The sequence below is a fragment of the Dryobates pubescens genome, chromosome 18 (genome assembly GCF_014839835.1).
Source record: "Dryobates pubescens isolate bDryPub1 chromosome 18, bDryPub1.pri, whole genome shotgun sequence".
In the NCBI taxonomy this organism is placed as follows: Eukaryota; Metazoa; Chordata; class Aves; order Piciformes; family Picidae; genus Dryobates; species Dryobates pubescens.
Genome location: NC_071629.1, coordinates 11,084,855 through 11,106,659, shown reverse-complemented (window position 1 = coordinate 11,106,659; position 21,805 = coordinate 11,084,855). Strand labels below are relative to the sequence as shown.

The window sequence follows — 21,805 nt, the reverse complement described above, 5'->3', positions numbered from 1 at the left end:
ATAAATTACAAATCATGGAACAATTGCCAAATGACTGATTTAAAAAAGAAAATTGTGGACTTAGAACAATTAATTCTTACATGGATATGATACGAAAGCCAAGTAATAAAGGACATTTTATTCCAAACAGTTGTTCTTAAACGTCTATATAAGAAAAAGAAAGTTCAGTTGATTACAGCTCAGAGCAGAAAACAAAGTTGTGCCTTGTCCCACAAATTCATGGAGTGGGTTAATACAGAGCAAATGAGCTGTTGGACGTTTTAGTTCTGCTTTTGTACATTTCTAGCTCTCCTAATTGGTGTCAGTAGCATTTACTTAGAAAACTAAGAATAAATACATTTTTCTAAGATTAACCTGGAATTTTTTTTCTATTTGCTAGATAACATACTACACCCTTGAAAACATTGTAACAGTGTTGAGCTAAATAACTTCCTGCTGCTATCCAGCTGTTACCATAGTGCCCAACACAGGCATTTTCTTTAATGTAGTTGAGACAAAACGTTCAGATTGCTGCTTTATTCTAGCAGGAAGCACAGTAGGTGACTTAAGACTGCAGTGTGACATTTTGTGCCTTTGAAGTCATTATCACTTTTTCTCCCTTTTTTCCCTCCCCTTTTCTCCCCAATATTTAGAAAGGTAAATGTCAACCTCTAGAAATAACAGAAGGAAACAAAAAGCTACCCTAGCTTTTAACAAGCATCTCTGACTCATTTATAGGAATCTTAGGATGGCCATGACACTTTTTCTAACACTCACAATCTTCATGAAAAGATGAACAAACTATAAAGGTTGTTTTATAGAACTAAAATATAAGTATTTTTAACGTAGAAATTCCTCATCATTCAGCTAACATCAGATAGTACTAAGAAAGATGTCCACCACATGCTCAAGGATAAGACAAAATTGAACATGATTTCATAGTGTGGGAGTGAAGACTGCCCTGTGTCAGTAATATATTAATCTGATGAGGAATTGGTACATGCTTATCTTCAAATATTTTGCTTTGCCTGTATTATTAAAATGCATGAATGTCTATGTTTTGGAGGTTATATAGGATATATATGTAGTAGAGCATATTTTATATAAATCCTATCACAGAATGTTTCCTATAGTGCTATAGAAATATTGTGGAATCAGATTCTTCTCAGAGAAGTGAAGATACAGGCTGCAGCAAGGAAAATTCCAGTTTGACTCAAGGGAAAAATATTTCTGTGCTCAAACACAGGGACAGTGAAATTACCTTCTTGAAGCTATTCACAGCTCTGTGAGATAAGATGCTGAGCAGCCTGACAGAACTTTTTAGATCCTGCTTCAAGCAGGGCTTTAGAGCAGGTGGCCATCAGAAATCCTTTCAGCCTGGAAGTATTCTGTGATTCTGTAGCTGTAAAATCCATTAAAAATGTAAATGGCTGATAGAGATATATGTATTTGTATACATTGTAGCTAATAGGAAATGCGTAATAGCTGAACTATCTGCAAGAGAATTTAAAAAATGTATCTAAACTAATATGCTAAATAACTTCATTTAGGTCCCTTAAAAAGTGCTACACCTGGCATCTTTACTCTCTCATATCTGTCTTAAACAGTGTCAGTTAAGTTAATGGAAAATTGGCAAGTAAATTGATTCTAGAACAAATGTATCTCTAACCCCTGAGTTTATATATATATGCTTTCCATCTTTTCCTGTTATACCATAGTTCTAAATATGAAATTAGAAATATACACTGCTTCATTTGATGATAAACTCTGAGAAAAGATTTCACGGGGACTTAAAACTGTTTCACTACCTATGCTTATTTAGCATTCTTCATATTTCTAGTAAAAAAACTGAAAATAGTAACTTGGACCAGAGAACTGCAATGTATTGAAAAATGTAAGTATTTCTGAGCTACAGTTCAATATATTTACATATTAGAACATGGTTTTGCAAACTTCTATATATGAGAAAAGTTTATTCATATATTGTCTGTACAAGCCTCAGCAGGTAAAATTACTCACCAGCATAAACTTCCCTAAGAACAGGCCCTAAATGGATTGTAAATACCCTACCATACAACAGAATTGCAGCATGTCACTGCCCACAGATAATGCATTGCATTTACTGCAAAAGTTCTATCATTCACCACACTTTCACCATATCATTTAGTTTGTATAAAATAAATGTATGGATAATATAGAAAATGTAGTAATGTTGGCTTGATTAAATTGTTTGTCAATAATTGACTGCATTTTAATCCCAAGAATAATTATTCCATACTTATTTAAGTGTTTAATACATTATTTAATACCCCAACCCTTACGACAACAAAATACTCTTTTACTGAGTCACTCTTTGAACACCTGAACACAGGTTTTCCTGAAATTCTTTTCAGTGACACTCACTTTGTGAAGCCTTAGAAACCACTTAAAACATCCATCCTTTAAAAGCTGTATCACACCCTAATGATATTTGAAGCACATATATCCTAAGATTCAGATAATCAAATATATTTGTAAGGCAGCAGGTGAGTGCCTGGTGAGATAAACATACTGAAACTAGGTAGTTCTGAGAGACCTACTGAAAGCCATGGCAACCAGGCATCTGACCTACTTTTGCAAACTCTTCTACAGTCAACACCTTCAACGCTTTCCAAAATCTGGTCTCGTGTCATTAATTTTGCGATTGATATATAAAATGTTAACGTCATAGAACAGTACTTTAAGCAGGGCTGCATGGCCTCCACTGCTGTCACAGACCCAGACCACAGGCATTTGCTACATAAATCCAGACTTCAGAACAGCAAGAACTGGCACTGCATTGGCACACTGTCGGTCGTGGTACTGTTGAAGTCAACGTTTTAGAAAAACACAAAAAGAAGTTTGTAGCTCTAGCCAAAAGAGAAGACAGACAGTATATCTAGTGAGATTGCTCTCAATGACAGTTGAGAGATCTAAACATTTACCAAAGCAGCCAGCATTGTGCAAGAAGGTGTCTCTAGGGCGGCCCTACCGGGCGGTGGCCAAGCAAGCGCGGCTCTGGGAGGCCGGAGGAGCTCCGCTGGCAGCCCGGGCGTACAGGACCATGCAGCAGAGGCCTCGTGAAAGCCTAGCACAAGCCCAAACCACCACAGTACTACTGCGCTACGGCGCTTTAATGGCCCCCCGCGAGCACCGCCGCGCGGCGCAGAGGGCGGAGCCAATGCAGAAGCACGATGCGGCGGCGCGCGCTGTCTCCCAGGGTACGGCGCGTCCGTGTCCCGTCGTGCCTCGCGGGCCGCTGCGTCCCCTCTGACCCGGGCTCGCTGTTCCACCATCCGGGCTCTCGGCGCCACACGGGGAAGATGGCGGCGCTGCTCCCCGCCGAGTGGATAAAGAACTGGGAGAAAGGGGGCAAGAACGAGTTGTGAGTGCGGGGGGCTTGACTCGGGAAGACGATGAGGCGCTACAGGTCGCGGATCTGTGGAGGGGGAGAGTGGTCTTGGGCTTGATCGACCGGGGGACGTTGGCAGGGGGGTGGCGAAGAGGTGGGAACGGGTGGGGAGGACGTCGTTCAGGGCTGCGTCCTTGCGGTTGCGGCTTAGGGACGAAACTCTGGTCGGCCGAAGGGAGCAGGCCGCTCTTCTATCCTGCTTGGCCTCTTTTGTCGGTTAATAATGACCTCCGCCGTAACTCGTTCCCCGTAGCTGGGCCTAGCTCCCCCGACACCCGTTGCCCGCACCCCGAGCGCCCCCTTCCTGTCTCTGGGTCAGGTTTATGTGGTGTCGGGCTCTGCTTTAGCCGCCCCCTCCGGGGTAACATGGAGCATGAAGCGTTTCTGATTTGCGTGCTCCACGATGCTGACCTTTCTAGCAGAGGTCTCGGTCCTTGTTCCCACCTTTCTACCTATTCGGAGGAAACTATCGCTGTATTCTTTGATTCAGGCAAGACAGGATGAGATAGTCATATCCTACAAGATAACCTTTGGGCATCGAGGGGTCTGATTGCAGCTTCCCACAGCTGGATTGCTATCTAGGTGTGCTGGGAGCTTTCTCTTTTAGGGCTTTCTGTGTATCTCTTTTAAGCAGTCTTAACCTGTGTTGTCTGCTGTGTTTGAGGAGGTCTATTCAAAGGTTTATTCACTAGTTTGTCAGTTTAGTTTTACTATGTTAGCATTTCTGGTGTTTGTTGCAACTACAAACCCCCGTAGTTTCAAATATGGGTGTTTAGGGGATTACTTTGAGAAACACTTCGTGACATGCACACTTTTTTGTTGTTATTGTTGCTGATCTGTTTGAAGATTGTGCAGCAATGGTAATGATCTTCCTTGTGCATGAATAAAAAGGTAGTGGGGCAGAGAAATAGAGGATGTACAGGCTCCCTGCACAAAACACCATTCTCCATTTTGTAGTGAAGGCTTCCCCCTTATAGCCATGTCATTTTTGGCTTTGAATTGCGTTCTAACCATTATCATGTTACCATGTATGTTTAACATGTTTTGATGTAAATGATACAAGGCAATGAAAATCTCTTCTGTATCTGCATTTCTTACAATGATTACAGTGTTTCGGAGCTCCCAAACAATGGTGAGGTTTGCATTGCATTTTTAATTTCCTGCTTCAGATGTTAAAGCAGTAGTCGAATTTGCATCCAACGTGGCAATATTTATGCAATAAGCACAAAGACCTTTTTATCTTAAGTGTTTATAAATGTGTGTATGAATACAGAAGAATAAAATGTATACCGATACAAAAGAATATAAATGTATACTAATGCCTTTCAAAAAAGTAAAACTAGCTACAATGCCTTGTTTTGCCTAGCATTATATACATGTAGATGCACTTGCTAGTGTATCTCTATGGTTGTTAAGTCATTTTTGCCTCAAGGAGTCACATATGATTTATGGTTTTTGTAATTTACTCTCTTATGGTCACTGAGATTGCATGGAGTTTGCACGAAGACAAATTTCATAGTTGATCATAAAATGGCAACTGCATTTGTTTGCATTGAATTCTCAGAACTTTCTGTGTAGCAGGTAAGTTGCCTCAGCTTTTGACCAGGACAAAACTATGATTCGCTCTTCCCCTTAGAGCAGTACTGCCTAACTGTCATGGGAAGACACTTAATCTGCTGTTGGACCAATAAAACAAATCATAGGCTGCATTCCTGTATTTGTGGCTTTTCCACTTCGTTTGGAATATGGCTTAAATGCAGTTCCAGACATGATTTAAAGATTAGTTTGCAAAACAGGCCATACATTTTAAAATAAGTGTGATTGTGTCTGGCTAACAGTTTGCCAGTGACAGCTTTATAAGCATGTCATGTACGTATGAACTTTCTAGAAGCAAAAGAATGTATCTATAGCCAATATATAGAGGACTCTTTAGAAAAAGAAGTTTTTGGGGAAATCTTCAGTGTGGAACTTTGTGTTTATTTTTCTCAAACTTCCTACCTCCTGATTCACTGGAGGTTAATAAAGTTACAGAATGATACACATCAAATATTTTAAAATATTGAAGTTAAAGTTGAATAGTTGTAACAATAGTTCTTATTTTTGTTATCTAATATAAATATGCAAATCATGTCTAGGCCACAATTCCAGTTTTGGGGTTTGTGAAAGCAGTGCCTTATATTGATAAACCGAGTTAGAAAAGTGGAGAGAGGAAGGATACTACAGAAGGGCAAAACTGACATTTCTAGCAAATACAGAAACTGGGGGAAAAAAGAAGTTTTGTTTGTTTGTTTTTCACTCTGAAAGGCCTGGTCTAATAAAGCCTAGGCATGAAGTCAGAACATTAACTCTTCTGGAGTTTGATTTTTTTTTGTAAACAGAGTGGTGAGAGACAAATAACTATTGTTAAAAAGTGAAAATGACAGGAGAAAAACTTACAGTTAACAGAAAGAAAAGATTAAGTCTTGTGGAAAAAAAAAATATTGACTTGCTGGAGCGTGAAATAGCTTGCGTGATCTGACAGAATCAGCCCAAGGTAGTATTTTGGCAGTTACTGGTTACATAAATAAAAGCATAGTTTTATATTTTGGGGGAATATAAAACTGTATTGAGGAAAGTAAATAATTTGTTATGTTTGGCATTTCAACTTCTATTGTGATTAAGAACAGATATAAGGTAATCACTGCGTTTTCTTTGAGTGGTGCAGCAGTGGTTTGCTTATGCTTGAAAGCATGCGGAATTTGTAATATTGCTGTAATCTTGAGAACTTATAAAGAAAACAAAACTGAGGATGTTTTAAAGAAATGTAGTAAGGAAACCAATTTTAAACTGATCTTTTACTGTGAAAAATATCAAACTTTATTTTTGCTGATGTGATTGATTTGTTATGATAAACAATTATATCCAACGCAGAAGGTAGGAAATTTGTATTTCTTAGTCATAATGTTAATTAGTAATGCAGCATCATAGAGCTTAGTGAGCAGTGACCATTCACTTCTTAGAAATAGTTCAGAGACCCTGTTCAAAACTGTACGTGCTTTAAATTTAATTCATCTACTGGTGTGTAATAATATCTAACACTGATTCATAAATGTACATCATGTGGTAGTTTCAATAGTTCCTAGCTGCCAAAACTGTCAGTTGGTCAGGATGTGGTCATCTATCTGTCATATTCTATTTTGTCCAGAGTCTTCTCTGTCTAAATACAATTAATGAAATATTTTTTTCTACTGCCAGATAGTGCGTAGAGATTGAGTTGGAATCTGTGTGTGAATGCTGATCAGGCAAGATGCCGTGTAGACCTGTATACGTACGCTGTCCTTTGTAGTGGACTTGTTTTGCGTAGTCTTCCACAGTAAGACACTGGTCTATGACTATCTATAAGATGCATACAATGGCAGGCACTGATACCTTTGCCTTGTTTTGTGATAAACACATTGAAGACCCTTTGGAGGAGAATTAAGGCTTTAATAAAGTGCTTGGCTGGCAGCTTATGCAGTTTGTTAAGCCTCAAGATGAACTGAAGAAACTTAGCATTCTGTGAATGTGAAATTTTGGGACTCAATCTTTCAAGCACTCCATATATTTGTTACTTCCCTTGCATGAGGAATGCCACAATGTTGAGTTAAAGGGCTGAGAGTCAGGAAAACAGAGTTCAATTGTAGTTTTGCCATCCTTAGTGCAAAATGCAACTGATTGTGCTTTAACTCGACTAGAGAGCTACCCACACCAATTAAATTATGCATATACTTAAATGTTTGCAGGCACATGCACTTTGTGATAATTACTGCCGTATACTGTGCGTGGGAATGTAATGGAGGATATAGGTCATTGTGTATGAATTGGGAAGCTTAGGGTGAGTCGCTGGCTCTGGTGTGAAAGCTTGTTCAGTAGGTGCTCAACAGTGCTTCAGAATCGGTTTATCCTATCCATCCAAACCAAATTTTATTTTGAAATTTTGAATTTCAGAAATTGTTCTGTGATTTTTTTTTAAAAATTATTTTTAAGTTCTAGGTTATTCTGTTTTTAAATTGTATTTTACTTTTATTATACAGTTTTATATTTGGGTGAGGAGTTGTATGTTTTGGTAGAGTAGAAGAGTTCTCCATCCTAAACTTGCAGCAATGAACTACAAGATAGGAATAACAGAAGCTCTGAGCAGACAGTTTACATCTGTTAAACTGAAATGGGGACCTGATAAATTTCCTTTGTCCTATGCAGTGCTTAAGTGGTAAAGTTTTGTATTTTTTTTCCCTGAGTGGATTAATTGTACTAATACTGAAATTTTTATTCTTGTGAATGCACAACTAGCTGAGACTAGATGAACTAATCTCAGACCTTGGTGGTACTGGAATGGAGGGCTCCTGCCTTGCCTTCATTATTGAGGGCTCTTTTGCCTGGTGCTTTTCTGACCTCCTGGTAAGCTGCTTCAACTTGCAAAGATGGCTGAAGATTTGTTTCCTGCCAAGTTTGTCAGTTTAACTGATTCAACTGACATGAGGGCTAGAACTTCATCACCAGAAGGAAAGAAGTATCAGTGAATGTGTCCATTTCCACAGCAACAAGCCATTAATTCAGCTCAGCTCTACTGCCTGGTACCACCTTCAGGAAAGGTTACCCTCCTTTGGAGGTAGTAGTATCTATATGGAAGCATATAAGCACAATTACTGATTTAAATCCAAAGAATAGTACCAGCATCTTCCTTTCTACTACCAAAATTTTCCCAGGTAGACTCACAAAAAGAAAAGACTTGCTTCCCTCTCCCCACCTCAGTTTAATACTTCATTTTTTTTTTTAATTTACAAGTATAAAGCAAGTTGTTTTATAGACTGATCTGAAATAAGATTTCTTGTTACCTTGATCAAACAGATTTATATCTTAGAATAATGTGAAGTTAATAGTACTATTTTGGCATTACTGGAAAGGAAACTGGAAGAGGTTAAAGCTCTTATTTTGTATTAAGATCTTTCATTCAGAATAGAATAGGATAGAATTAACCAGGTTGGAAAAGACCTTCACAATCAAGTCCAACCTATGACCCAACACCATCTAATCAACTAAACCATGGTACTAAGTGCTTCATCCAGTCTTATTTTAAACACTTCCAGTAATGGTGACTCTACCACCTCCCTGGGAAGCCTATTCCAATGGCAAATCACTCTTTCTGTGAAGACTTTCTTGCTAACATCCAACCTAAACCTCCCCTGGTGCAGCTTGAGACTGTGTCCTCTTGTTCTGGTGCTGGTTGCCTGGAAGAAGAGACCAACCCCCACCTGGCTACAACCTCCCTTCAGGTAGTTGTAGACAGCAATGAAGTCTCCTCTGAGCCTCCTCTTCTCCAGGCTAAGCAACCCCAGCTCCCTCAGCCTCTCCTGAAAGGGTTTGTGCTCCAGACCCCTCCCCAGCTTTGTTGCCCTTCTCTGGACACATTCCAGCAAGTCAACATCTCCTAAACTGAGGGGCCCAGAACTGGACACTGACTCAAGGTGTGGCCTAACCAGTGTTGAGTACAGGGGCAGAATGACCTCCCTGCTGCTGCTGGCCACACTATTCCTGATGCAGCCAGGATGCCATTGGCCTTCTTGGCCACCTGGGCATATTGGTGGCTCATGTTCAGCCTAGTATCTATCAGTACCCCCAGGTCCCTCTCCGCATGGCTGCTCTCCAGCCACTCTGACCCCAGCCTGTAGCACTGCATGGGGTTGTTGTGGCCAATGTGTAGAAACCAGCACTTAGATGTGTTAAACCTCATGCCGTTGGACTCCGCCCATCTGTCCAGCCTGTCAAAGTCCCTCTGCAGAGCCCTTCTACCCACTAACAGATCAACACATGCCCCCAGCTTGGTGTCATCTGCAAATTTACTGATGATGGACTCAATCCCCTTGTCCAGATCATCAGTAAAGATATTGAACAGAATGAGGCCCAGCACTGATCCCTGGGGGACACCACTAGTGACTGGTCTCCAGCTGGATGTGGCACCATTCACCACCACGCTCTGGGCTTGGCCCTCCTGCCAGTTCTTAACCCAGTGCAGCATGTACCTGTCCAAGGCACAGGCTGACAGGTTGGCCAGGAGTTTGCTGTGGGGGATGGTGTCAAAGGCCTTGCTGAAGTCTAGGTAGACTACATCCACAGCCTTCCCCACATCCACCAGGCGGGTCACTTAAATGAACTCTTCAGACCAAGTAGACAGAGTTGTTGCACACATAGACTGATTGATAATACTGCCTGGTGACATGGTTCAAAGTGCACATCTCGGTAGTTTTTTTGGAGTCAAATATTTCGCTTTAGTGTTTTTTGTATGGAGGGCTTAGAAGTGAGTGCTTATTGGGTAGATTATGGAGAAGTAGTAATGAAAATGTAAGAAAATCCGGCTTGGATCAAATTGGTGCTTTTTAGGGGGACAGATGGGGAAAAATATTAATTGCTTCTTTTAAGAAAAGTGTATCTACCATTTATGAAAAATAAATTATCTATTCCCCTGTCTTGCTACGTCTGTTATTATTTCCAAGTACATTGCGTTCTCTTGAACAGCATTTAGAACCTGTTGGGATATTCAATTTTTTTTTTTCTGAGCTTGCGTGTTTCTGCTGATTAAGCTATATTTGAAACTGCCTATTTTCCCGTTGCCTTTAAAGGGTACTTTTTGCATATGGGTAATTTGGTTGAAGGAGCTTCAGGAGTGACTAAAAATAAAAGTAACACAACAGGTCTTTGCAGCCTGTAGTGGATTCTCTTCATGACTAGAATAAGTAGAATTCTGTCCTACTGTTGCCAAGACATTGCATGTTAAAATGATTCATAGGCTAGAGTTTTATTGTAGTCATAGTATTTCTGCAGGAAGCTTTTCCTCATCAGTTAACAACAGCAGGTTATTGCTGTTACTTCTGTGCTTCCTTTCACATACTAAAATTGCCCGGGGTTCTCACTTTTCTGTGTTTGTTTTTTAATTATGTGATATACATGTGTATGAGATCTCTTGGGGGTCTTGTATTATTTTGCTGTGTAACTTTTGTGAATTAGCGTTTACTCTATGAAAATGTAGTCAGCCATTTAAATTGCCCAAATGTAGGGTTATTTTAGCCAGAACAATATTTAAAAAACCCAAATATTTATGTGCTAATATCTAATTATTTTAATTCCTCCCCCCCCAATATTCTTTTGTCTTTTGTTTCAGTGTGCAGCTATGTCGTGCGCTCAGTGAAAACAAAAGCCATGATAGCATGGTTTTCAGAGGTAAGTTGTGTGGGGTTTTTGGATTGTTTTTGATTAAAGAAAAAGAAAAGCTGGAAAAGATTGATCGTGGTGCCTCTGTGTGTCTGCTTGGGCATACTTGTATGGTACTTATTAATGCATGCTAAAGGTGAATATGACAGGTAAAAAAGCAGTAGCAGCATGCACAACTATGTTTCTTTTCAGATGTCCAGGTGAAAGATTTCTTAAACAGCAGTAAGTGGTGCTGAGATGATCTAGTATTTGGTCTTTATGGTAGAAAATTGAATTCCATTCTGCAAACTCAACATAGAACTAGATTTTTATTCTAAAAGTCAGATGTATGAACACTTATATATGCAAGTATGATTGTGTACTGCAGGAAAATTAGTTTTTACCACAGCAAAAAATGAATCCCTTATTATTCAAGAAAGCAAAATATCTGTTCCCAAAATTTTGGAAGAAATGCTGCCAGTTGATCTCTGTTCTACATAGAAGTCAATGATTTCTGTATGCTGTTTTCTTTTTCTTTGTCCTTGCTGTCAGGTTCTAAAAGATCCACTGGGAATGACTAGATAGATACATACAGTGGAGGAAGTAATATGCAGTAGAAATAGTTTTAAGTTCTTCTGGTGATGGATAAAACCCCTGAAAATATGGATTATCTGAAGTGAGGTACATGGATACTGTCTACAGTTTGAGTCTTTATGACCTGGATCCAGTTCTGAAAACTTCACTGGTGCTTGCATTTCTGCCTTTTAGTGCCCAAAAGACATTTATTTAAGTCCAGTATTACTGCGAGCTTATAGAGGCAGGTCAGGTTTGTCTTGTGTACCTGTGAGCACAGTACAGAAGCATGTCTGATGCTGTGCTTTCAGGTTTGTCTTAAATTACTAGATTAGGTACTGCAACATGCTGTCCACTTCGAAGTAGTAGTTATGTTTTGCATTGAATTAATGGCTAAATCAATTCTGCTGTATTTGAGTCTTTAGCAATTAGTGTTCTTTGTCAAAGGCACTGTGATAGGTACAATTAAACTGTCAATTTAAAGAACAAATGAACGTGCTTTTAATGCAGCTACAGTGGTTTGCAGTCACCAAGTTAGCGAGTACTTTATGTGGCTAATATCTGTAACTTGTGTACCCATTGCAATTGTTTATTGAGCAGACCACATGGCACAAGTGCAAGGTGAAAGCATGAGGGTTTATTATTTTCACGTACTAAAATGGCAGAATTTAAGAATGATTCCTTGTAAGTTTAGCTGTTTTTGCAACCATCAAGTTTAGTGTTTCAGTTTAATACAAGTGTTTGTAAAACAACATTCCTGAGTTATGGCAGACTTGCCATAAAAATAGATAAAATCCTTCTTAAGCATTTTGTCTCCAATTAAATGTTACTTTCACCTGGAGAAATGTTTTTTGAAAGCATGTGTGTGATGAGATACTAATAAAAAGTACTGTAATGTTTTCTGTGTGTAACATTTTTTACATGTCTGTGTATATAAATGTTCTTAATATTTCTGAGTTGTAAGTGAAAGGTCTTTGTTAAACTCAAGTTATGGGCAGAGGACTGTAGTTTTTCATCCTATTTTACTGTTAGTCTTTAAACTCTCAGCAAAGTGGATCATCTCTTACTGTCTGCTTGTGTGAAGTCTTAGATATTGATGCTCAAATTTAGTCTTATCACCAGTAATAAAGTAATAGTCCTCATTGGTAAGAGAAGTGTATCCTCTTTAATTGCAGGATGTGTCTACAGCATTGTTGTAAATATTGCTGTAGTATGTTCCTTAGTCCTATGTTTTCTTTTGACAGACATCCAGCAGGCTTTGTACGAGCTTGCATACCATGTCGTCAGAGGAAACTTAAAGCATGACCAAGCTTCTAATGTTCTTGGTGATGTCATAGTAAGTATAAATTTGTAATAATTGCATACATAGTAAATGCTTGATTTAAAAAAAAAAAAAAAAGTATAAAAGTAGGAGTGAAAATCAAGTGGATAATATTAAACAGACTTGGTTTTCCATGTTGAAAAAGTTGTTCTTGTCTTTTTCTCCATTTGTATGGAATTGGAATATATGTACTCTGGTTCCCCCCACCCCCTACTTTTTATGGTCAGGAATAGTTGTATTAATTTCAGCATAAATTAAAAATTATTTCGTTTGTAAGGGCATGTGAAGACTGAATATATTTCACTTGCTTATGCAGCGTGTCTGTAATGCCACCTACTGGTTTTTATAATTTACATCTCACAGTGTAACAATGTGCAGTGTCTGCCATTTTACTGTTGAGATGTCTAAATCCTATGACTACCTTTAACATAATGAATGAGTGTGGTAGGTTGAGAGAGGGCTTAGCTCTCCCTCCTCCACAGAGTAAGAAACCACAGCTAACTCAGTCGAAGAGCAAAAGCTATATATTTACAAGCATATATGGAAAGCAGGTTATATATAACACAATATATACAGGTATTTACAATATATACACAGAAATACACAGCAAAGACAAATAACACAACAAAAATCCCTCCCTCAGGGAGGGATCCCCTCTTTGGAACCCCCTCTCTCCCCCCCTTACCTCCCTTTTTCCCCAAAAAGGGGTTAGAGAGAGAGAAAGGCAAGTTACTAAGGAAAAGAGTTGTTAGCAAGCTTCAAAAGCCCATGCAGGATTAGTGTTTGCTTATCTGAAGGCCAAGTCCAGCAGTTCGCAGAAGAAGCAGGCAGGGAGAACAGGCTGAAACACCAAACTCCCCCAACTCCCAAACCGAACTGAACTGAGGAAAAAAAAAATTTTCCAACCGCTTCACAATCTAAAGCTGAATTTTTGTTTATCAACCAATGAAATTCGTTTAGAATATCAGAATGTTTTGGTTCTAGTACCAAAAACATTAGCCAGTGTGTTCCAGCAGTGTTTGTTCTTAAAGGCACAGCCTCAAACGACCACAGTCCACCCCTTTCTAAACAATTTCATTGGCTGTTCGTACTGTCCATCCAATCCAGAACAATATTTACAGTTCGTAAGTTAAGTTCATCGTCCATTCCGGCTATACTCAGATGTAGATGATTCAGAAGTCCAAGAAAATCCAAAATCAAGAAAATGGAAAACAGTTTGTCTCTCCGCAGACGAAGCGAAGAAAAAGGGAAACAGGGACTCAGGGACTCTCAGTTGACTCAGGGCTCTCAGGGTTCTCAGGGTTCGTGCACCGTAGATTCCTCAGGGACTCTTTCCTTTGGACGCGCTGTAGCTGTACAACATTCTGAAATTAAACTCTCTCAGCTAAAGTTAAATCTCTTTGTGGAATACACTGAATTTCACCATTCTCTTGCATTACCCAATAAGTGTGACCCGGACCTTCTGCTGAAACCACCCCTCGGACAGGTTTAGCCTCTCCTGAGGGCGAAAATACCCAAACAGTTTTACCTAACAGATTCTTTTCCCTAACAACAGGAACTCTATCACCTTCTACTTTCTGTAGCAGATCAGAATGTGCAGGTCCAGCTCGGTTCACTGAACCTCTACTGTTCACCAGCCAGGTTGCTTGTGCTAAATGTTTCTCCCAGTTTTTCAAAGATCCACCTCCCATGGCTTTGAGAGTGGTCTTCAACAAACCGTTGTAGCGTTCAATCTTCCCTGCAGCTGGTGCATAGTAAGGAATATGGAAAATCCACTCAATACCGTGCTCTTTTGCCCAGCTCTTTACAAGGTTGTTCTTGAAGTGAGTTCCGTTGTCTGACTCAATCCTCTCTGGAGTTCCGTGTCTCCACAGGATCTGTCTCTCCAGACCGAGAATGGTGTTGCGTGCAGTTGCATGTGGGACTGCGTAAGTTTCCAGCCATCCAGTGTTCGCCTCTACCATAGTAAGCACGTACTGCTTACCAGAACGAGAACGTGGTAGAGTGATGTAGTCAATCTGCCAAGCTTCACCATACCTGTATTTGGACCATCTGTCACCATACCACAAGGGCTTAATTCTCTTTGCCTGCTTAATAGCAGCACAAATGTCACAGTCATGGATGACTTGTGTGATGGCATCCATGGAAATGTCTATGGATCTGTCACGAGCCCATTGGTATGTTGCATCTCTGCCTTGATGTCCTGACGAATCGTGAGCCCACCGAGCTAAGAATATCTCACCTCGGTGTTTCCAGTCGAGATCAAGTTCAGAGTCCTTGTCTACTTGAGAAACTCTTGCAGCTAGATCTGCCTGATGGTTGTGCTGCTGTTCCTCAGTAGCTTTGCTCTTGGGAATGTGAGCATCAATGTGTCTCACTTTCACTGGAATTCTCTCGATTCGATCAGCAATGTCTTGCCACAGTTCAGCTGCCCAGATGGGTTTTCCTTTCCTCTGCCAGCCATTCTTTTTCCAGTTCTTTAGCCAACCCCATAGAGCATTGGCTACCATCCATGAGTCGGTGTAGAGATAAAGCTTTGGCCATCTCTCACGTTCAGCCACGTCGAGAGCTAGCTGGACAGCTTTTACCTCTGCAAACTGACTGGATTCTCCTTCTCCATCCTTCGCCTCTGCAACTCGGCGTGTTGGACTCCACACGGCAGACTTCCACCTTCGCTTGTTCCCGACGAGACAACAGGAACCGTCTGTGAACAAAGCATATTTCTTTTCATCATCAGAAAGGTCATTGTAAGGAGGAGCTTCCTCAGCACGAGTTACTCTCTCCTCTGGAGGTTTAGTACAGTTGGTACCTTCAGGCCAACTCGAGATCACCTCCACCAGACCAGGTCTTTCAAGATTTCCCATTCGAGCTCTCTGTGTTATCAGGGCCATCCACTTAGACCAGGTGGAATCTGTGGCATGATGTGGTGTGGAACCTTTGCTTTTGAACATCCAATTCAAAACTGGCAATCTGGGAGCTAAGAGAAGTTGTGACTCAGTTCCAATTACTTCAGAAGCTGCTTTCACTCCTTCATAGGCAGCTAGAATCTCTTTCTCTGTTGGAGTGTAATTAGCCTCTGAACCTCTGTAACCTCGACTCCAGAAACCAAGAGGTCGTCCACGTGTCTCACCTGGAGCTTTTTGCCACAAGCACCAGGTTGGACCATTGTCACCTGCAGCCGTGTACAAAATGTTCTTAATGTCTGGACCATCTCGCACAGGTCCCAGACCCACTGCTTGGACTACTTCTTGCTTTATCTGGTCAAAGGCTGCTTGTTGTTCAGGTCCCCAGTGGAAACTGTTCCTCTTTCGAGTCACATCATACAGAGGTTTCACAATCTGACTGTATCCAGGAATGTGTAGTCTCCAAAATCCCACTATCCCCAAGAAACGTAGAGTTTCTTGCTTGTTCGTGGGATTTGCCATGGTAGAGACTCTATTTACCACATCCACTGGAATGTGTCGGCGTCCATCCTGCCACTGCACTCCCAGAAACTGGATCTCTGTGGTAGGACCTTTCACTTTGTCTCTCTTGATGGCAAAACCTGCATTCAGGAGAATGTCCATGATTTTGTTACCTTTCTCGAAGACTTCCTCAGCAGTTTTACCCCAGACGATGATATCATCGATGAACTGGATGTGTTCTGGAGCACCACCTTCCTCCAGAGCATCATGGATTACTGCATGACAGATGCTGGAGCTGTGGATCCAGCCCATTGGCAGTCTGTTGAAAGTGTACTGGATTCCTCTCCAGGTGAAAGCAAACTGAGGCCTGCATTCCTCTGCTATGGGAATAGAGAAGAAGGCATTAGCAATGTCTATGGTAGCATACCATTTGGCCTCTTTGGATTCCAGCTCATACTGGAGTTCCATCATGTCTGGTACTGCTGCACTCATAGGCGGAGTTACTTCATTCAGGGCTCGGTAGTCCACTGTCAGACGCCAGTCTCCATTCGGCTTTCGCACAGGCCACACTGGACTGTTGAAAGGTGAATGAGTTTTGCTGATGACTTTCTGACTCTCCAACTGACGAATCAGATTCTGAATGGGCAACAAAGAGTCACGGTTGGTTCTGTATTGTCTGTGATGCACAGTCCGAGAAGCAACCGGCAACTTAATGTCCTGAATCTTGTGTTGTCCCACAACTGCAGATTCATCAGAAAGCTCAGGTCTAGCAGACAGCTTCAGTTTTTGTCCATCAATTTCTACAGAAGCTACTCCAAAAGCCCATTTGTAACCTTTAGGGTCTTTGAAACGCCCTTCTCTCAGAAAATCAATTCCCAAAATACAAGGTGCATCAGGTCCGGTCACAACTGTATGCTTTTTCCATTGTTTACCAGTTAAGCTTATATTAACCTCCACTTTACTTAACTCTTGAGATCCACCAGTGACTCCCAGAATAGTTATGGACTCTGATCCCTGATAATTTGATGGCAATATGGTGCACTGAGCTCCTGTGTCAACCAAGGCCCTGTACTTCTGAAAGTGTGAAGTGCCAGGCCACTGGATGTACACATCCCAATAGATTCTGTTATCTGTATTACCCCTCTCCTCCCCCTGGCGGGAGGCAGGGCACCCCTAGTTATGGGGAACATGTCCACAGGTGCAACGAGCACACTGTGCAGTGTTAGAACTGGAGCCACTGTTGGAGCTACTAGAGTTGTCCTGGGGAACTGTAGAAGTAACAGCTACCCTTCTGGTATTGCTACCTCGGGTTCTGCCACTTTGCAGTTCTCTCAGTCTCCTGAAAAGATTAGAAGTTGGTTGACCATCCCACCTGTTCATGTTCTCACCAAACTGATCACGCAGGGTAATCCAAATAGTCCTACGTGACTGCCTTGGTGGTCTGTTTTGGTTTGATCTGTTTTGGAATGACCTCCTTGGAGGATGTCTATTCCTCACAGATGAAACCTGTACCCACCTGGAGGAAGAATTGGAATCATCTCTTTGTGCCAATTGGGAGATGGTGTTTTTAAATTCATCCTTCAGCTCTTTCATGCAATTCTCCAGTTTTCCAGACAGAGTTTCAATGGCTGAAACCAAAGAAACACGTGTCATGCTATCATCCAATTGTCTCAATTGATCAGTGAATTGGCCAACCGTAAGAGGAGCTCCACCATAATTTCTTGCTACAATTCTGCTTGCCAGAATGTTTGCATAATTAGAAGGAGCAAGCTTGATGAGCTTTTTAGTAAGACCATTTCCTACAGGAACATCATCAGGATTCAGAGATTCATGTTCACCATAGAGTACCTCTCTAACAGCAAATTCTCTCAGACGCTTAATTCCCTCATCTATGGTAGTCCAGGGCTTAGGATTCCATGGAAGATCATCTCGGGAAGGGTATCTCATGAGAACCGCCATTAGAAGGCGTATCCACAGATTAACCTTACCGAGAGCCTTGCCTAGATGTCTATCTATTCCATTATCCTTTGAGAGAGTTCCTAGCTGGGCTGCTGACTTGTCTCCAACCATTAGAGCTGGAGCACCTGTATCATAGCATCTACCAAGCCAAGCGAGAACTGGCTCCTTATCTGTCTTTTCTCACATTTCTAAGCTCCTCACGTGGTGAAGAGCAGTCGGTTATGTCATCTTGTTCTTGCTCCTCTGCCTCCTGTTCCTCAACTTGTGGTCCCAACAACCTCTCAAGGATCCCTTTAAGCTGAGAAGCACCACCACTAGCTGCTGTCCTACCAAGAGATGCATCTCGATCCTCTGATGATCTCAATAACTCAGCTATATTTTTAAGACAAATTTTTTCTTCCTCCCCAGCAGAAGAACCTTGCTGTGCATCCCCGTCAGCTCCTGAATCAGCTTTAGTCTTACCCTTCCTTGTTGTTAAAACTGCTACTTGCTTTACTGGAGCTGTGTTTGGGTTTCCAGCTGCCTTATTATCAGAAGCTGATAAGCTTTGAGACAGATTAGCTGCTTTGGAGGACGCTTCCGCTCCTGCCATGGAAGAAGGAGGAAATGACTTTGCCTCGTTAATGGTGGCTGCCTGGGACACGGGAGCCGCCATGTTTGGGGCAACTGCAGCCCCTGGCTGCTTGCCAGAATCATCACCATTGCTATTCAGAGCTGCCTTGCCGATTGACTTTTTAGCTTTATCTTTAACTGACACAGATTCTCCATTATCATCCTCACTGGATGTTCCTGAAACAGAGCCAGGGTGGTGTTTTCGTCTCTTTGCCCTCCGTTTAATAACAAAACATGCCTTAGACACTTTTCTCTCCCGGTACAGTGTTACCAACAAATACACATTAATCATCACCGATAGCAGGACTACACACATCGAGAAAATCAGCTTTGGATCCCAGCCATCACTTAAAATTACCCTTTCACCGAGCGGAATCTTAAACTCTTTTATCTCAATAGGGAGTGTGCTAGATGTAACATTCCTGTACTTTTTAACATAAAAGAATTCCAGGCACTGATCATACAGAAGCCGAATCTTGTACTTAAACCACAAATATAATTTTTGCATTATATATTTACCTATCTTATCGATAATCATACCCAGGCAATACTTGTAGATCAATACACCAAAGACCGAGAAGAACAGACGCTCAAAAAGCCAAAACACCTTCATGTTTGCTCGTTCGACTTAAGCAAGCAATAAATCAAACTAATTTGTCAGCAAGCCCCGAGTTGGGCAGCCAATAAATGTGGTAGCTTGAGAGAGGGCTTAGCTCTCCCTCCTCCACAGAGTAAGAAACCACAGCTAACTCAGTCGAAGAGCAAAAGCTATATATTTACAAGCATATATGGAAAGCAGGTTATATATAACACAATATATACAGGTATTTACAATATATACACAGAAATACACAGCAAAGACAAATAACACAACAAAAATCCCTCCCTCAGGGAGGGATCCCCTCTTTGGAACCCCCTCTCTCCCCCCCTTACCTCCCTTTTTCCCCAAAAAGGGGTTAGAGAGAGAGAAAGGCAAGTTACTAAGGAAAAGAGTTGTTAGCAAGCTTCAAAAGCCCATGCAGGATTAGTGTTTGCTTATCTGAAGGCCAAGTCCAGCAGTTCGCAGAAGAAGCAGGCAGGGAGAACAGGCTGAAACACCAAACTCCCCCAACTCCCAAACCGAACTGAACTGAGGAAAAAAAAAATTTTCCAACCGCTTCACAATCTAAAGCTGAATTTTTGTTTATCAACCAATGAAATTCGTTTAGAATATCAGAATGTTTTGGTTCTAGTACCAAAAACATTAGCCAGTGTGTTCCAGCAGTGTTTGTTCTTAAAGGCACAGCCTCAAACGACCACAATGAGACATGTTTTTTGTTTGAAAAATTAGGGCATATTAGGGCATATTTGCCTCCAAACTTCTAAAGTTACAAACTATTGGCATTTCTTAAACAACAACAAAAAAATCCCCAAAACCCCTACACCCCCCCAAACTACAAAAACCTCTAATCAACCAACTGAACAGAAAAACCCACAGAAAAAATACATTTAAGTCTTCTGAAAATGTTTTCCTGTTCTTTGCAAATTCTTAGATTGCTCTTTAGAACAGTATAGAAGCTTAAGAAAAAATAGGTCTTGTACTGCTGTATATCAGGATAACATTTTTAGGTTTTTAAATTTCTGTGTTGGATTTGAGCGATGTCAAGGCTCAAGTGCGCCTTACTGTTGGGGTGGTGTGTGGTAATGTTTGATCTTTAATTACTATGGAAAGTTGTAGTTTGTTTGGTGCCTGAGAAAGTCTAGTTTACTGTACAGGCTGATGCTGCTCTTCAGACAGGGAATTCTGTTGTGTTAGAGAAATGGAAGTACTAACCAGAATGTACTGTCCCTGGCCACTAGATGCTGTTTTAAATTACACTAAAGTGTTACATTATTTCATTACGTAACAGTATTAGTACTGCACTTATATTAGATATTAGTTAATAAATGAGCATCTTAATTCAGAAATAACGATTAATTAGTAATTATCTGCATAATTGTTCTGACCTTAATTTACAGTGAAATGTTTGATATAATGGAATAAGAGTTTTCTAAGTCAGCATATTGGAGTTTGCATTCACTGAATGTGATCCTTTTCCTTCTTAGGAATTTCGGGAAGACATGCCTTCCATCCTAGCTGATGTATTCTGCATATTAGGTAAACTCAGCACGGGTTTGGAGAAATCCAGTCCTGGTGCCTTTGCTTGTTGAGTTTTTCAGGAAATATCATTAAATCTGTAAAGCATGACTTCTCTTTTCAAAAAACATGTGGTGATTCTTCCTCAGTATATCTACATCTCAGTTCTCAATGCTTCTCCATTCTGCTTTGTTCTGTTAAGAGTTTCCACAAGTTTAACTACTACAGGCAGTAGGAGTCAGTCTGCAAAGGGTTAAAGGTGCTAGGTTGTAAGGATGATGCATGTTAGTCCCTCTGAGTGAACTGGAGCTTGTACAAATTGTCCAGAAATGTTTGCCAAGTTACTATCTGGTAACTGAGCAAGCTTTAAGGATGCATGCTTCATGTTGTAGTAATAACTTCTGGATTTTTATGTCGTAATGTTGGTCCAAAGCTCTTTCTCTCAGGTTCTTAGGATAGTAATCAAGTACACTTTCTTTCAGATCATAGTTTTAATTGTTTGCAGTTTCTATCATGTTCTCTGTGTGTCTGTTTTTTAAACAAATTTCAGCAAATTCTTTTGACATTCCACTCTTCACAGATTGTGGTTGGTTCTGTATACTGAAGGAGAGCAGTGTCTTGTGTCCCTATGCAGAGAGGCACCTATTTAAGTTTTCATATGCAGCCTCAGTTCTGTAATGTCTAAATGATGAGCGTTGACTTTTATTAATAGTATTTCATTCTGTGCACTTGTCATATTTTTGTAATAGTTACTTTTTATAATGCTGTATTACACTGATTTCCCTTTTTGTATTCAAGATGGCTTAGAAAACTTAGTTGCTTCTTGAACTACCAGAATAGCTGTTTTCTTCTTCCCTTCAAATTTCTATGTAGAAAAATGCTCTACCTCCACTAGTAGCAGAAAAGGGTATGGCTAAGCAGCTAGATTTCAAACTCTGGGATAAAGGACACATGACAATTTCTTGCTTGTTTTTAATGAGCTTCTTCTAATGCATTTTCCCTATAAACAATATCTGCTAATATTTACTGATGATCTGGATGAGGGAGCTGGGGTTGCTTAGCCTGGAGAAGAGGAGGCTCAGGGGAGACCTTATTGCTCTCTACAACTACCTGAAGGGAGGTTGTAGCCAGGAGGGGGTTGGTCTCTTCTCCCAGGCAACCAGCACCAGAACAAGAGGACACAGTCTCAGGCTGCGCCATGGGAGGTT

General features: G+C 40.8%; 1 protein-coding gene across 1 annotated transcript in view; it reads left to right on the top strand.

The window, feature by feature from the left end:
• Positions 1-3,255: 3,255 nt before the first annotated feature.
• THOC2 (THO complex subunit 2) overlaps positions 3,256-21,805 on the top strand; it is a 55,205-nt gene continuing 36,655 nt past the window's right edge. The window contains exons 1-4 of the mRNA XM_054169763.1: positions 3,256-3,382; positions 10,584-10,642; positions 12,430-12,521; positions 20,567-20,618. Of these exons, the coding sequence (XP_054025738.1) occupies positions 3,321-3,382; positions 10,584-10,642; positions 12,430-12,521; positions 20,567-20,618 (265 nt within the window). The 5' untranslated portion in view covers positions 3,256-3,320. The remainder of the gene's footprint in view (positions 3,383-10,583; positions 10,643-12,429; positions 12,522-20,566; positions 20,619-21,805) is intronic.